The sequence below is a fragment of the Macaca mulatta genome, chromosome 4, assembly GCF_049350105.2.
Source record: "Macaca mulatta isolate MMU2019108-1 chromosome 4, T2T-MMU8v2.0, whole genome shotgun sequence".
NCBI classification, from domain to species: domain Eukaryota; kingdom Metazoa; phylum Chordata; class Mammalia; order Primates; family Cercopithecidae; genus Macaca; species Macaca mulatta.
The window spans coordinates 38,464,005-38,479,678 of record NC_133409.1 but is presented as its reverse complement, the minus strand read 5'-3'; the positions used below and the strand labels follow the sequence as shown (position 1 = coordinate 38,479,678).

At 35.4% G+C, this 15,674-nt stretch overlaps 1 protein-coding gene across 11 annotated transcripts in view; it reads right to left on the bottom strand.

Moving 5' to 3' along the window:
• EYA4 (EYA transcriptional coactivator and phosphatase 4) overlaps nt 1-15,674 on the bottom strand; it is a 280,742-nt gene that overhangs the window by 74,871 nt on the left and 190,197 nt on the right. For 6 of the 11 annotated variants that reach the window (XM_015137421.3, XM_015137420.3, XM_078001205.1 and 3 more), the window contains exon 4: nt 4,364-4,488. In XM_015137421.3, coding sequence (XP_014992907.1) covers nt 4,364-4,488 — 125 coding nt within the window. Of the gene's footprint in view, nt 1-2,903; nt 2,973-4,363; nt 4,489-15,674 lie in introns of all 11 variants that reach the window. The other 5 variants (XM_078001202.1, XM_015137416.3, XM_015137415.3 and 2 more) reach the window with 1 other exon arrangement.

Below are 15,674 nucleotides of genomic sequence, written 5' to 3'. Positions count from 1 at the left end.
GACCTCTGCTTTATTTGCTAAGGTAAGCTTGCATTTATGCTATCTTCATATTTTACACTTTAATAATTTTACAAGTGCTAAAAATTTCAAAGGAAAATCTATATTCCATATAAATCTGCAGATGTAATTATATAATAAGGATTAAGGTAGAGAAACACCTTAAATTACTTTCAAGAATATTGCAACGTACTTAAAGAGCACCAATATAGTATGATAAAATCTAAAGGTGATACTATCAACTTATGTCAATTAAAAAAAATTAGGCCGGGTGTGGTGGCCCACGCCTGTAATCCCAACAGTTTGGGAGGCCTAGGTAGTCAGATCACCTGAGGTCAGGAGTTCATGACCAGCCTGGGCAACATGGTGAAACCCAGCCTCTACTAAGTAAAGTACAAAAATTATCCTGGTGGGCGTGGTGGTGTGTGTCTGTAGTCCCAGCTACTCATGAGGCTGAGGCAGGAGAATCACTTGAACTTGGGAGGCAGAAGTTGCGGTGAACCGAGGTGGCGCCACTGCACTCCAGCCTAGTAGACAGAGCGAGACTCTGTCTTAAATAAAGAAAGAAAGAAATAAATAATCTTTTTGAACATCTCAAGTTATTGGAATGATCTTGAAAAGCTATTAGTTCTTTTCTTTTGCCTTTTGTTTTATTATAATTTTATGAAGTGCTACAATTCCAACAATAAAAACCAAGAATTGAAAATAAAATAGTTTATTCTTAATAGAAGAGATCACACAACAAATGCTTAGTCTGTGTCACAAACGCCCACCATAAAAAGTCATTGACATTCAGCTGGGCACGGTGGCTCACGCCGGCAAACCCAGCACTTCGGGAGGCTGAGGTGGGTGTATCACAAGGTCAAGGAGATCAAGATCATCCTGGCTAACACGGTGAAACCCCATCTTTACTAAAAATATAAGAAATTAGCTGGGCATGGTGGTGGGTGCCTGTAGTCCCTGCTACTCTGGAGGCTGAGCAGGAGAATGGGGTGAACCTGGGAGATGGAACTTGCAGTGAGCAGAGATCGTGCCACTGAACTCCAGCCTGGGCAACAGAGTGAGACTCCATTTCAAAAAAAAAAAAAAAAAAAAAAGTCACTGAAATTCATTAAAAGTTTCATATAATATGCTACCAGGACTATATTATTAATAATCAAAGTTCAACATTTTGTTACCAAATGTTTGCTTTCTTTAGCCCAGTTTACACATTTCTAAATGCAAATAAATTTATCTGACCAAATGGAGAGTCTGTTAACACAATGCATATTTTCATTTCCCTTAAAAAGCTTTTGCCTATTATTGCACTACTAATTAAAGAAAGGAAGATATACTGAATTTATTGCTAAGCAATTTATATACATTATCTAAGACAAAAGTCATGCCAAGAAGTACTATTATCATCCTTTTATAGAAAGGAATTGAAGCTCAGAGAGCTTAAGTAACTTGTTCAAGGTGACACAGCCAGTAAGAGTAGTGCTAAGATCCAGATCCATGGTGGCCCTGACAACACAACTCTTTGTTTTTCTCCTATGGCCTCACGAGTTTTAATACTGACATTAAGAACCAGAAAAATTTGATGCTTGCTACTTAGAAAAATGTTTCTGGCTGAGATCAGAGGTAAATTACTATTGATCGCACATATTCACTATTATAATGTTGCTTGTGTTAAACACTATTTGAGAACAGACCACAGCCAGTAAGCTAAGAACATTTTTTTACATATTAAATGTTTAAAATGTTGTCAAAATGACAATATTTCATGACACATGAAAATTATATGAAATTTAAATTTTAGGGCTCACAAGGTTTTACTGGAACATAGCCACGCTTATTCATTTACATATTTTCTATGGTTGCTTTTGCACTATGATGGCAGAGCTGAGCAGCTGAAACACAGACATGTGACCTACAAAGCTAAAAATATTTACTATCTGGCCCTTTACAAAAAAAGACCCCGCTATAGAATTAACAGTATCTAAATTCTAGCAACATATTTTTAAGTATGAAAAGTATATTTAAGTATAAAATTGAAAAAATTAAAACTAAAACTATACAAATACAAATAATGAGCATATTGAAGTACTTTTTCTTCACTGATCATATACTCTAATTTAGTCGGAGATAGAGCAAGGTCCAGCCAAACTGTGCCTATTCTAACTGTTTGTTTGTGATACACATTTCCAACAGGCATGAGCTCCTTTTTGATTTTACAACTGGGTGGTGCCACAAAAATGTGATGGCTTTGTTTTATTTGATTTTTTTTAGCATATTAGCATTTGATTTAAGAGAAAGTTTGTTAATATGTGTGTAAGTATGAATGTAGTTAATATCCACAGTACAAAAAAATTTAAAAGCCAGTATTAATTTCTAATTTTAAATGTATAGCTTTCACCACTGACAATTTTTAAGGTGAGGGGATACTGATTATTAATGTTACTTTATATACATTGGAATAATTCTCAAAATCTGTAGAGTAGAAAATATCTTTTGCTTTATTAAGAATTTAATTTAAATTATGAAAGTTTATGGATTACGAAGGTGATTAAGTTTGTATGCATGGCCACTCTGCTTCAGTCGCTCTATTTGACATGGCAGTTGTTGGGCAAAATTAATCATGTAATAAAACTGATAAATAGTGAGAAAACTAATATATGCATCATTTAGGTGAAATTATGAAACATTTAAGAAAAGAATACTACTGACCTAAAAAAAATCTAAGAATACAAATTGATAAAAAATCATAACCAACTGCTGTCAATAAACAACTAAAAGGCATGTTCATTTTTCCTTTTTCAGTACTGAACACAGAAAAGAGATGCAAACATAGACATGGCAACAAACAGCAATCCAGAGGGGCAAATCCACACACCCAAACACATGCAGTGTACCAGCATCTCTCATACTTGTTGCAGAAGAGGGGGTGTTGCAACTCAGCAACCAGTCTGCTGTGTTTAAAACAGTCATGTTGTCCCCTAAGAACAGGAACAGTATAAAAGTTCATTGTCTGAATGCCTGCTGATATGAATAATCTTCAATGCTTGCACTGGTTTCTGAACTTTTAGCCAAAATTGTAACTGTACTGTATGACTTTAACATTTTAGTTTATCAGGTTTGTTTCAGTTCAAATATATGCATATGATGATTAGTGAACTTCACCAGTCTGGTTCTAGAGTGCTTGAGTTTTTAAATTTTATTATTTGTACCCAATTTAGGGTTTAAATGTACCTTCCTCCAGTTTTCATCACTAAATATTCTATACATTTGCAACTGCATAATTAGATGAAATTACAGATGCATGTTTAGAGACAAATAAACATCATAAACAAGGAAAATGTTAATCTACAAGGGAATTGGTGTAAAACATTATTAAATACAGGTAAGTTGCAATGCACACAACCTTACAAAGAAAATTTTAGATGGCATCGTTATTCTAAAAGAAATGGGAAGAGGTGTATCAATTTCATAGATATTTATTTAAAATTTAAAAGAAAATATGATGTGGCAAATGCTAATATCTGACAATATAGTGTTTACAAATTAAATGTCATATAATTCTAAATTGATTGGCTAGATGGATCTACAAAATTTCAAATTGTGAATAATTTAAAATACAGTCTATATATAAGTGTGTACATAATCTCTCTATAAATACACATTCTGATACAAAAATTGGATCACATTTTCTGACAGGTTGAATATATTTTATAAAAATAATAAAGCGGAATATCTGAAGTAACAGCTATTATTGTTGCCATATGCTGTGGCATAATTACAGGCTAATAGAATGAGAAATTATCTGAAAAAAAAAAAAGCAATTCCTTTTTAAATAAATGTTAGGTGTTATTCTGTTTGAAAAGAAAATGCAGCAGATATTAGTATTTTTGTATTTCCAAAATCATGTTTTTTTTTTTTTTTATAAAGCACTTATAAGAAAAAACATTTTTAAGAAAAACGTTGAGGTAACCTTTCTTTATAATTCAAAACAAAACCAAAAAGTTGTGTGTGTACACACACACAACACATATAGAAATTTTTGCTAACACCAGGGTGGAAATCCTTTGACCTCAATTTCTAAATTTTGTGGAATATTTATAAGGGCAAATACAAAAAGAAAGCCTTGCTCAAGGCCCTTGAAATGTTGCTCAATGCTATCTATTCTCTGTGAAAGTTCCCAGCTATAGAGCAGGAGCAAAAATTTCAAGAAAATCATCAAAACAATCAATATTAATTATATATACCTTGGATATAATGTTGATTTGTGTTATTGATAAGAAGATATTTGTTTATTAGCAGATCCCTAAGAAGTAAAATTAAAGCAAACATTGAAATACGATTCTGGGTATCTTCAGGGTAGTACACTTACCTCCTGTCCCATTTGTAGTAACCGATGTGCTGCTGAGATTAGATTTTTCCAGTTTGGAGCTACCTGGAGTATCACCACCTCCAACAAGAGTATGAGGACTTGCTAGGTCCTGCATGTCCATAGACCTGGTAAAGCAGTAAGCAGCAGAGAAGAGTTGAAATTGCAGCAGTTATTTTTTAATAGACTACAAATATTATTCTATTGACCACGTGATCTCATGGTAATAATTAAAACCAGTATCTAAGACTTAGTCAACCAGATGAACCTGCCAGTTCATTAGAAGCAAACATACATACAAACAAACAAATGCATAAATAAATAAGAAAAGCTTCCGTAGTAAGTTAAGCCTCATAACCTGTTTGTAATAATATAACATATTATAACATAATATGGAAAACACATTACTAACATAAAAATAAAACATATTATTATTAACATATAGAAATAACAAAAAATAATCCTATGACTGTTCCATACAATACTGTAAGAAAAAATGCAAATTCTGTCATCTTGGCAATTTAAGCTGATATACATACCCACCCTCCTAAACTGATCACCTTAGCTACACACTAGAGAGCTGAAAATGTTTAATTCCCCAAATTTGGCAATCCCTGCCACCAATAATGAAGAAATCAATAGCTAGAAATAAAGTGTGAACTCAAAATTAAACGGAAGCTTCCAGCTGACCTTGTTGACCCAGGGAGCCGAAAAATGAGCCTAAGTCCTGAGAGCTGGTTTTGTAACACTTTTGGTATAAATTCAGGAATAGGGCTTTGACTTATGTTTGCTCCAGGGATTGTGCTACAATTGGGATAAAATAAAACTGTGATTCTTGAAGGGCTGACCATCTTTTGAAAAAGAAACTAGAGGCCGGGCGGGTGGTTCACGCCTGTAATCCCAGCATTTAGGAAGGCCGAGGCGGGTACATCACGAGGTTAGGAAATCTAGACCATCCTGGCTAACACAGTGAAACCCCGTCTCTACTAAAAATATGAAAAAAAAAATTAGCCGGGCTTGGTGGCAGGCGCCTGTCGTCCCAGCTACTCCAGAGGCTGAGGCAGAAGAATGGCGTGAACCCGGGAGGCGGAGCTTGCAGTGAGCGGAGATCGCGCCACTGCACTCCAGCCTGGGCCGCAGAGCCAGACTCCATCACGGAAAAAAAAAAAAAAAAAAAAAAAGGAAAAAGAAAAGAAGAAAACGAAACCAGGAAAAAGAACTGTGCAGTAGCCCAAAGAAGCTACACATGCTTTCATGAAAGAGAGAAACATACAAGATAAATAAAAGTTGAGAGAATTTCTCACCAACAACCTGAACGATAACAAATACTAAAGGAAGACCTTCAGATCAAAGAAAAGATACCAGACTTTTGAAAACTCAAACCTACAGGAAAGAATTCAGAATAACATAAATGTAAATATATAGGTAAAGATAAGAGATTATCTTTTATTTTTCTCTTAATTCATGAAAGACAGCCTATTGAAGCCAAAATAATTGCATTATATACATGGACTTATAATATAGATGTAATATGTGACAACAATAGCAAAAAGTGAGGTGAAATTATATTTTTCGAGGTTCTTTCATTTGGCATGAGGTGTTATATTAAATTTGGATAAGAGGTTAAGTTTAGGGTACATGCAGTAATCCGAAGCGTTAAATGTTAAGAAAAATACCATCAGGTATAACAAAAAGCCAACAGAACAATTAAAATAGCATTTTAAAGAATTCGATTAACCCTAAGAAGCCAAAAAAAGGGAAGGAAACAAAGAATATATATGAAAAAATGGAAAACACAAAGCAAGATGGCACACTCGAACTCAAACACATTGATGATTACACTAAATATCAATGAACTAAACACTCCAATGAACAGCCAACTATGGTCAGATTAGATTATACAACCAAGACCTAACTACGGAGGATCTACAAGAGAAGCACTTTAAATATCAGCATATTGTGCTACTATAGTACACTGCCCAGACATCCTGAAGAACTCATTCCCATAGCTGCTCAGAGTGTTACCAACTGGCAGCTTTCAACTGAGTTCCTTCCCAAAACTTGCCCTCAACTAAAGAAGGTCACTGTGCCCAAAAGCACACTCTTTCTGAGGGCAGCCCTCATCTACTGACTGGTCAATGGAGGGGTAAAATGACTATTCCCTCTTACCCTAAGGGTCACCATAGTCTCATAAGACTAGCTGAGACCTCTGTTGCAACGGTACTACAGATCAACGTCTCTTAATCCAGCCCTGCTTCTTTCATGCCCCTCAAAAGGAACTAATACTGAGAGCACAACCCAAATAAACTCCTGCAGGAAATACTTCAGCATCTGCATCCTGGGAACCTGAAAAGTGATTAAGGCCCAAATAGGTGGAGGGTCAAAGAATGGAAAATGACATACCACACAGATAATTAACATAAGAAAGATGTTCAAGCTAATATTACATCACATAAAACGGGCCTCAAGATGAAGACTATTAGCAAATATAAAGAAAAGAATTGGAAAATGATGAAAAACAATAAATTATTCAAGAAGACATAACATGTGCCTACAAGCAGAGTTACAGAATACATGATGCAAAAACTGACAGAATTAAAGGAAGAAACAGATAAGTCTATGATCATAGTTGGAGCTTTTATGACACACTTTTCACAGCAACCAACAGAAGAAAAGTAGACAAAAATAAATTTTAAAAAATATACACATAAGATTTGGAAAGCGTTATCACCAATGTGACCTAATTGACAGTTTCAGGACACTAATAACCAGTAATGATAAAATGCACACTATTTTCAAGTGCACATGGAACATCTACCAAAAGGATAGACCTGGGCTATAGCTGGGCTAAAAAGTAAATATTGATAGATTTTAAAGCTGAAATGTTACAGGGTATGGTATCTGATCACAATGAATTAATTTAGAAAGCAATGGTAATAAGATATATAAAAAAATCCCCAACATTTGAAAATTAAACACTGCACTTCTAAATAATTTGTGAACCAAAGAAAAAAAATACAAGTAAATATAATAAATATTTAGAACAAAATGAGAATGAAAAGATATCAAATCAAACTGTGGTGTGCAAATAAGGCAGTGATTAATGAGAAGTTTATATCTTTAAATGGTTATATTAGAAAAGAAGGATTTAAAATCTGTGACCACTTTAAGAAACTAGAGGAAGAAAAGGAAATTAAACAGAAGGTAAGTAGAAGGAAACAATAAAGAGTAGAAATAATTTAAACAAAATTTGTGAACAATAGAGAAAATTTACATATTCAAAAGATGATCATGAGAGATACTGATGATTTTAAAAGGGTAATAAGGAAGTATTATAAACAATACTATGCCAATTAATTCAAAGACACACAAAATCAGTGAATTTCCTGAAAGATACATTTATAAAATTTGACCTAATTAAAATAGAAAATGTAAATAGTCCTGCATTGATTAAAAACTGAATTCATGATTAAATATTTATCAAAAAACCCTCCAGGGTCATATGGTTCAATTAATAAATACTAGCAAACTTTTTTGCTACTATTATTTAAAAAAAATTTAAAAAACAATTTTTTTTTTTACAAATTCTTTCAGAAAAAATAGAAGGAAACACTTTTCATTCCATAGTAGGAGACGAGAATTACCCTGACCCCAAAACCAGAAAGGGACAATTTTAAGAAAAGAAAATATGGATATATAATTTTTATAAACATAGATGAGAAAATATTTAAAATATTCTCAAATCAAACCCAGCAATAGAAAAAAATCATGACCAAGTGTGCTTTATGCCAGTAATGTAAAGCTGATTTCACATGTGGAAATCAATGCAATTCAATATATTAACATAATATTATTTCCATGAGTGCAAAAAAAATTTGACAATATTCATCATCCATTCATGATACAAACTCTTGGCAAACTAAGAAAAGAAGTGTTTTTCCTCCATCTGATAAAAGCACTCTTGAAAAATCTATAGCTTATATCATATTCAATGATGAAATACTGAATTATTTCGGTAGCAAGTCAAAGACATCTTCTTTTCCTACTTCACCGCAATATTCTACTAGCAATCTTAGCCAATACCAGACAAAAATAAAGAAATAAAATAAGCAAAGTTTAGAAAGAAGAAACTTTAATTCACAAATGATTTAATGGTTTATAGAAAAAATTCTGGGACATTCATCCCCCAAATCCCCAAACTACTAGAACTAATGAGTGAATTTACCAAAGTTACATGTATAAGGACCTTGCCAGTACTAAATAAAAATATTAACTAAAACATTATAACTTTAGTCAATGCCTCTCTAGTTCAAATATTGAAATATCAAAGCAGTGATTTTTCAGAGGGATGGAAGTTGGGCTAATCACAGTCCAGCTCCAGTTAAGTTCAACAACTTTAGGAAGGGTCTCAATGAACAGATCCTCACCTTAACTGCCAGAGGAAAGAACTACCACTTTTTGGGGAAATAAAACACAAAAGAAATATTATGCTTCAATCTCTATTGATTTATTGTATATAATGTTCAGAACATTATAAATATTTTGTGACCTAACAAAAAGCAGAAAAATATGACTCTTAGTGGACAGAAAACACAGTAAATAAAAGCAGACCTGTATATGACCCAAGTGTTGAAACTAGCAGATAAGGATTTTAAAACTAATGTGAATATATTAAGTAACTTATAGGAAAAGATACACACACAAGGTATATAAATGTCTATATGCCATATATAGGTATTAATATATACATATCTGCCATATATACATCTGTCATATACAGATCAATACATATATGTATATAATATATATAAAATATATATGTATTGTTAGATATGAGTTCTAAATTTCTTTTCAAAGAATCAATATGTCAGTATGTTCAATTCTTTGCCTTCTACTTTTAAACTTAACTTCCTCATAAGGCAACGTTTTTCGATTACCTGCTCCACCCTGACGCATTTCAATCACCTATTCCACCCTGACTCATTCCAATTACCTGCTACCTCCTCCGCCCTGACTCATTCTCCACCCTGCATGACCATTTTTTCCCACCAGACAACTCAACCTGTCACTCTCTTTAAATTAGCAAATCGGAATTAGTTTAGCCATCTAACCCTAGCCAGCAGGGGAAAGACACAGCAGCAGGGGCTACGTGTGTTAGGGATAAGAACCCCTTTTCCTCTCTTGTCCAGGTGTGCGCTCACCATTGCTCCATCTGTAAGGGCGCACCCTCCAACAGAAGTACATTACATTGCCTTGCTGAGAATTAAAAAGAAAATTTTATATTTGAGTGCTATTTCTTTTGTGGCACTGAAACTTTATTTATAACAGTATGTATCTCTATATTGCATATGGAGAAGAAATGGAAACTCCTAAGAACTAAATAAAATTTTTAGAATGAAAATAACAATACATTACATAAGTATTATTTGAGTGGACTTAACAGCATATTGGACATTGCAAAAGAAAGGACCAGGATATCTGAAGCTAGGCCAATGCAAATTATCCAAACTGAAGCACGGAGGAAAAAAGTGGGAGTGGCAACTGAATTGAGTATAAGTAACCTGTGTAATATTATCAAAAACAAAAACAAAAACAAAAACAAAACAAAACAAAAAAACAACAGGAGAAAGAGAATGATACAGAATAATATTGGAATAAGTAATGGCCAAAATTTTCCCAAATCTGATGAAAAACATCAACCCAAGAGCCTTACATCACCATGAACATCAAACAGGAAAAAGAAAAAGCACAGCTGAACACATCATAGTCAAATTCTGAAAGTAAGAGAATGCTTTATTAAAGCCAATCATAAGAAATGCATAGAGGGAAACAAAAATAAAGTTATATCTGATTTCCGAGAAATCCAAACTTAGCTCTTATTATATGTCTTCTCTTTACAAATATAATGAGTACTATCCTGTCCCAATGCCTTACCCAGACATTCACAGCTCTCCATTCAGCTTTATCTTCAAGTAATCACTACTATACAGTTTCCTGTATCAAAAATGATTATTTTACTATTGTCACAACTTCCCCTTCACAATTTTAGCTTGTATGGCATCTTTCTTGTCTGATAGCTCCTGAAAACCATCTTAATCAATGTTTAAATACCTCAGAAATGCTACTTTCTCCATGAAGCTTTTTCTGGTCCTCAAAACCAGAAGTGACCTGGTCATACTGTCACACTTTTGTTATATTATTTTTACCTTTCTCTGCAGCACTTTTCATACTCTGTCTTAATTTATTGTCATTTGTGTACACATTTTTCTAGAAAACAAATGAAAAACAAAAGCTGCCACAGGATGTCTGTGATAACAAGATTCTTTTTCATTTATCTTTGTTAACTCCTGAAGTGCCCTTCCTATTAAAAGATGCAAATAAACAGTTGTCAAACTCAGTAGCTTCCAAACTACTAGATTGTTAATTGAGTAAAAAAAGTAAGCACCTCAAATATGTGTACATATTTATTTAGGTGTCATTTATATGTGCTAACGAATTATGTACATTTTTATACAGGCACATTATAGAATATATTTAAAAGCATAGAAAGGAAGTAATAAGAATGAAATAACATTTTATAAAGAGTTTTTCAGATTACTTGACTATAATTCCTGTCTATGATAAGAGTAACTGGGACCTAATATTGCCACTATAAAACTAAAACTAAGGAAACAACATTGGAAACAATTGTTTAGATAGCACAGGGCTTGGTCCTTGAGAGAAGAAAGAAAGTGAGGTTAGCCCTTGTGCAGTAAAAAGTGAATCGTCCAAACTCAGCACATTCAAAAGAAAGGCTTGTCCCTTAACCAATTCCTGGGAGATAACCTTTAAGCCCTTGGAATATCTTAACTTATAAGAGTACCTGTGTTTAGCTGGAGCCCTGGGCCACACCAGACACTCTATGCTAACAATGATGATAACAACGTGATTCTTGCTGGGGGCTTTGGGACACGCAGAATCAGTCTGACTTCTGAAGGGGCTAAAAACAGTAATGAAGATCAGCCACACGGGTGGTCAGACATGTTTATATAACTGACCTCCAATAATAGTGACCCCTGGGCACTAAGGCTTGGATGAGCATCCGCCGTTGGCAACACTCTGCATGTACTGTCACGCATTGCTGCAGGGACAAATAAGTGCTATTTGTACAACTCTGGACAGAAGACAACTGGAAATGAACTCTCAGTTTCTCCTGAACTCTGCCCCATATGCCTTTTTCCTTTGTTGATTTTAATTTGTATTATTTCATTCCAGTGAATCTACTGAAGATTCACTGCTATATCCTTATTGCCTGCAAAGCTGCCTGAAAAAGTAGTTTCTCGAGAAACATTTGAGTAATAAATGAATGACTGAAATGGTGTGTAAGCCATAACCATCTTAGAAACAGCTGTGAAATCAAGCATGTGAGTGTGACAAGGTGAATTTAAGTGTGAAAAACTGGGAGAAATGAGTTTAAATGGCAGTCAGGAATCAGAAGATTTGCTAATCATGGAACAAACAGAAGAAAAAGAGGTAAAATCCAAGAACAAAGATGAGCTCAAAAACAGTACCAAGTAGTATCTGTAGCACACTCCGATAACAGACTTAATTACAGTAAATGCTAAATGCTCGTGATGTCATTATCTTCTACTAGACTCGTCCAACCCAAAGACTTTTAATTTAAATGATCAAACAAATTAATGGCTGCTTATTACATGTAAAGCAGTGTCACAGGTGTTAGCAATTTGCTGAGTGAAGAAAACATGACCCGACCCTCAAGGAGTTTACCATCTAAATGACAAAGCAGGGTCCTGTGAATAGAAATTTAAAGTATAGTAGGTGTCCATAAAGTGAAACAGATAGAAGTTAATGTAAACTTAAAGATTCTAGAAAATGTCCTCAGAAATTCTTAGCTGGGTTTTGATGAATTCAAATAAGGGATCCTGGGGGAGGTATCTGCTCAATGATATCACTGAAGCCACAAAGTAGTGTAGGGGCTCATAGCCAATCTGGACCACATACAAGATGAGTAAAGAAGGAACATTGGTCAGGAATAAAAGGATGGCGCACACACCACAAAGAAGAAACAGAAAATGTTGCCCCTGAAAAACAAAAACCACAAAATAAAAATAACCTTGGCATTTTACATTCCAGTCCACAGGAAACCAAAATGCAATTATCTAGATATTTACAATTTAGTTACTTACACTTGAATTCATTTAGGTGGGTCAATGTTTCTTGCAACTAAGAGTCTTTGGAGAACAGAGATACACTATTGCTACTAAGAATATGGTGAAAATATTCCTGTATTTCCTTTTATATGCTTTGTGATTAATTTAATTGTGACACTTCAGATTCTTTTTAATCCCAATTTATACAGAATGTAAAATATATAAATTTTACCTTAGGTTTCAGCAACAGAAAATGATTAATGGGTACCAGTTTTTACTGTATACATACTGTATGTGATATGGTTTAGGTTTTGTGTCTCCACCCAAATCTTATCTTGAATTGTAATCCCCATAATCCTCATAATCTCCACGTGTCAAGGGAGAGATAAGGTGGAGGTAATCGAGTCATGGGGATGGTCTCCCCCATGCTATTCTCAAGATAGTGAGTGGGTTCTCACAAGATCTGATGGTGTCATAAGTGTTTGGTAGTTCCTCTTGCGTTCATTCTCCTTCCTGCTACCTTGTGAAGAAGATGCCTTGCTTCCCATTCGCCTTTTGCCGTGATTATAAGTTTCCTGAAGCTTCCCCAGCTATGCAGGACTGTAAGTCAATTAAGCCTCTTTCCTTTATAAATAATCCTGTCTTGGGCAGTTCTTTACAGCAGTATGAAAACGGGCTAACACAGTATGACACATTCTGTGTTTGGTTTTTCTCATATATACTATCACCTTTAATCTTTAAAATGACATATTAATATACATATTATTTTCCACACTTTGTAGATGAAGAAATTGAGGCTCAGAGAGGATACACAGTAGTCCCAAGATCACAGATAGAAAGTAGCAGCAGCAGAACTTGAACTCATGTTTATCTGATGCAGAGCTCACACTGTTTCTAGCAATTTAAGTCACTTTATTTCATTCACACTGTGAAATCACAATCAGGAATGCACATCCCTGAAATAAAACATTTCGAATAGTTTTCAAAGGTTACTAAAGTCAATATAAGCATCTGCTCTGCCAAGTTTACACTGTTAATAATATTTAAAGGTAGTCATCTTTTTTTTCCAGGATGTTTACTTCAACCCCTTGTTAGTGGTCCTTATGTCATAAGGCCATTTGAATATTAGCATCTTTCTGGACAATATAAAAAATGAACTTAGCCATAAACACAAAAACTTGGAAAAGAAAGAAAAATGTAGACATGCAACTAGTTTCTGGGGATTTTTTTTCCTGCAATTTTTCTGTAGCATAGATGGAATTTCTTTCTAATAGTTTGAAATATCCTCTTCAAACCCAAGAAAGGGGAAGCCTTACAACTGTGCACTTTAGAGTCTAACTCAGAAGCCATGATTCATTCTGTACAGATCCTGGTAATAAGTCATGGTTCTGCTTATTTATAGTTTGACTCCATCAGTTGTTCACAACCCAAGGAATGCAAAAGCATCCTTGACGTTCAAAGATTCCCACTCTCATGCCACCTTTTTCTCTTTGCATAAAGTGGACATGGGTCTATTTCCCACATTCTCAAGAGTCCACCAAAAAAGCAAATCTGCATTTGACCATCAGAATGATTTTAAGGGCAAGACTTGCTCATAATATTTTTTCCTATGTGACATAAGCCTCAGTTCTCCTTAGCTGAAAAGTAAGAATAACAACAATAGCTTCTATTCACATAATTAGAGTGTAAGGCACCACCAGGGTAGGACTGTTTTCTAATTGTTCATGGATTTTTTTCCCCCTATTCCTAGAATAGTGGAGTATGTTTAGTGGATTCTAATGAATAAAAGGAATAGAAAAAAATGTAGATGAAGTCATTTGGTTACTTGGAGTCAAATGTAGTCTAGTTCAGCAAACACTGCTTGAGCATCTGCTATGTTCTTGGGACAGTTCTTAGAATACAAAGAATCTTCAAAGATTCCCACAGGCCAGGCAGGAGAGCAAGGGGCTAGGTAAAGGGAGATGGGATTAGTTATCCGATGCAAATGCATGTGGAAGTTTCTTTCTTTTTCCCCCCCCCCCGAGATGGAGTCTTGCTCTGTCACTCAGAGCTGGAGTGCAATGGCATGATCTTGGCTCACTGCAACCTCTGCCTTCCAAGTTCAAGCAATGCTCCTGCCTCAGCTTCCCAAGTAGCTGGGACTACAGGCACATGCCATCATGCCCGGCTAATTTTTGTATTTTTAGTAGAGATGGGGTTTCACCATCTTGGCCAGGCTGGTCTCCAATTCCTGATCTCCTGATCTGCCTGCCTCAGCCTCCCAAAGTGCTGGGATTACAGGTATGAGCCACCGCACCCAGCCTGTAAGTTTCAATATTTTTATGTGCAGTGTTAGATCTCCCGAGTGAGGGGCGTGTGTGTGTGCACATGCATGTTTGTGTGTGTCTGTGTCTGTGTGTGGATACGTGGGTGTACGCTTTAGAGGCAGAGAGGAAAAAGATATTGTGGAATAAAAAAAGTAATGAAGTACCCTGATCAATTTAGATCATATGAAAATTAGTAGGGCATGCCACTGCTGTATATCAGTTCCGACTTTCTGGAAAAAGTACGGGCATTTAAAAACGTCAGGTAACAATGCCAGGTCATGTTAAACCAACATATTTCAGATTAGGATCCAAAAACCACTTGTCACAGTTTGTAGCCCTGAGCCAGTGACTCTGCTGGCCGGCGGTCAGGGAGATGTGGCTCCTCTCCGCTGCACAGTGTCTATATCACTGATCAGGTGGATAGATAGTCCCAGAAGGAGGCCTTCACCAACCCATTTCCCCAGACATAGTCAGAACTGGGGTCAGCTGCACAGATGGGAACCGCAGGAAGAAGACCCTTAACAAGGACTAGGAAAGTGGGGTATGCATAAAGAAAGGAAGCTGTTCTTGCAATGTGCCAGTGACCTCATGCCTGTCCCTGAGGCCAGCATGACTGCTTGCAGTGTAAGCGACCCATCTGCCAGGGTGACCTCAGGCCTCGGAGTAACAGCAAGTAAAGCCATGAACACACTGTTCTCTGGACACTTTTACAATTTTTCCTTTCCAGAGCTTACAGCTCTAGACTTGAGACCTGCAACTCTTCCCCTTTGTTCACTATGACTCTAACAAATTTAAAACATCACAGTTCCCTCCACCCCCAAGAAATGTGAATAAATGCTTCCAAAAAGCAGAAGCATT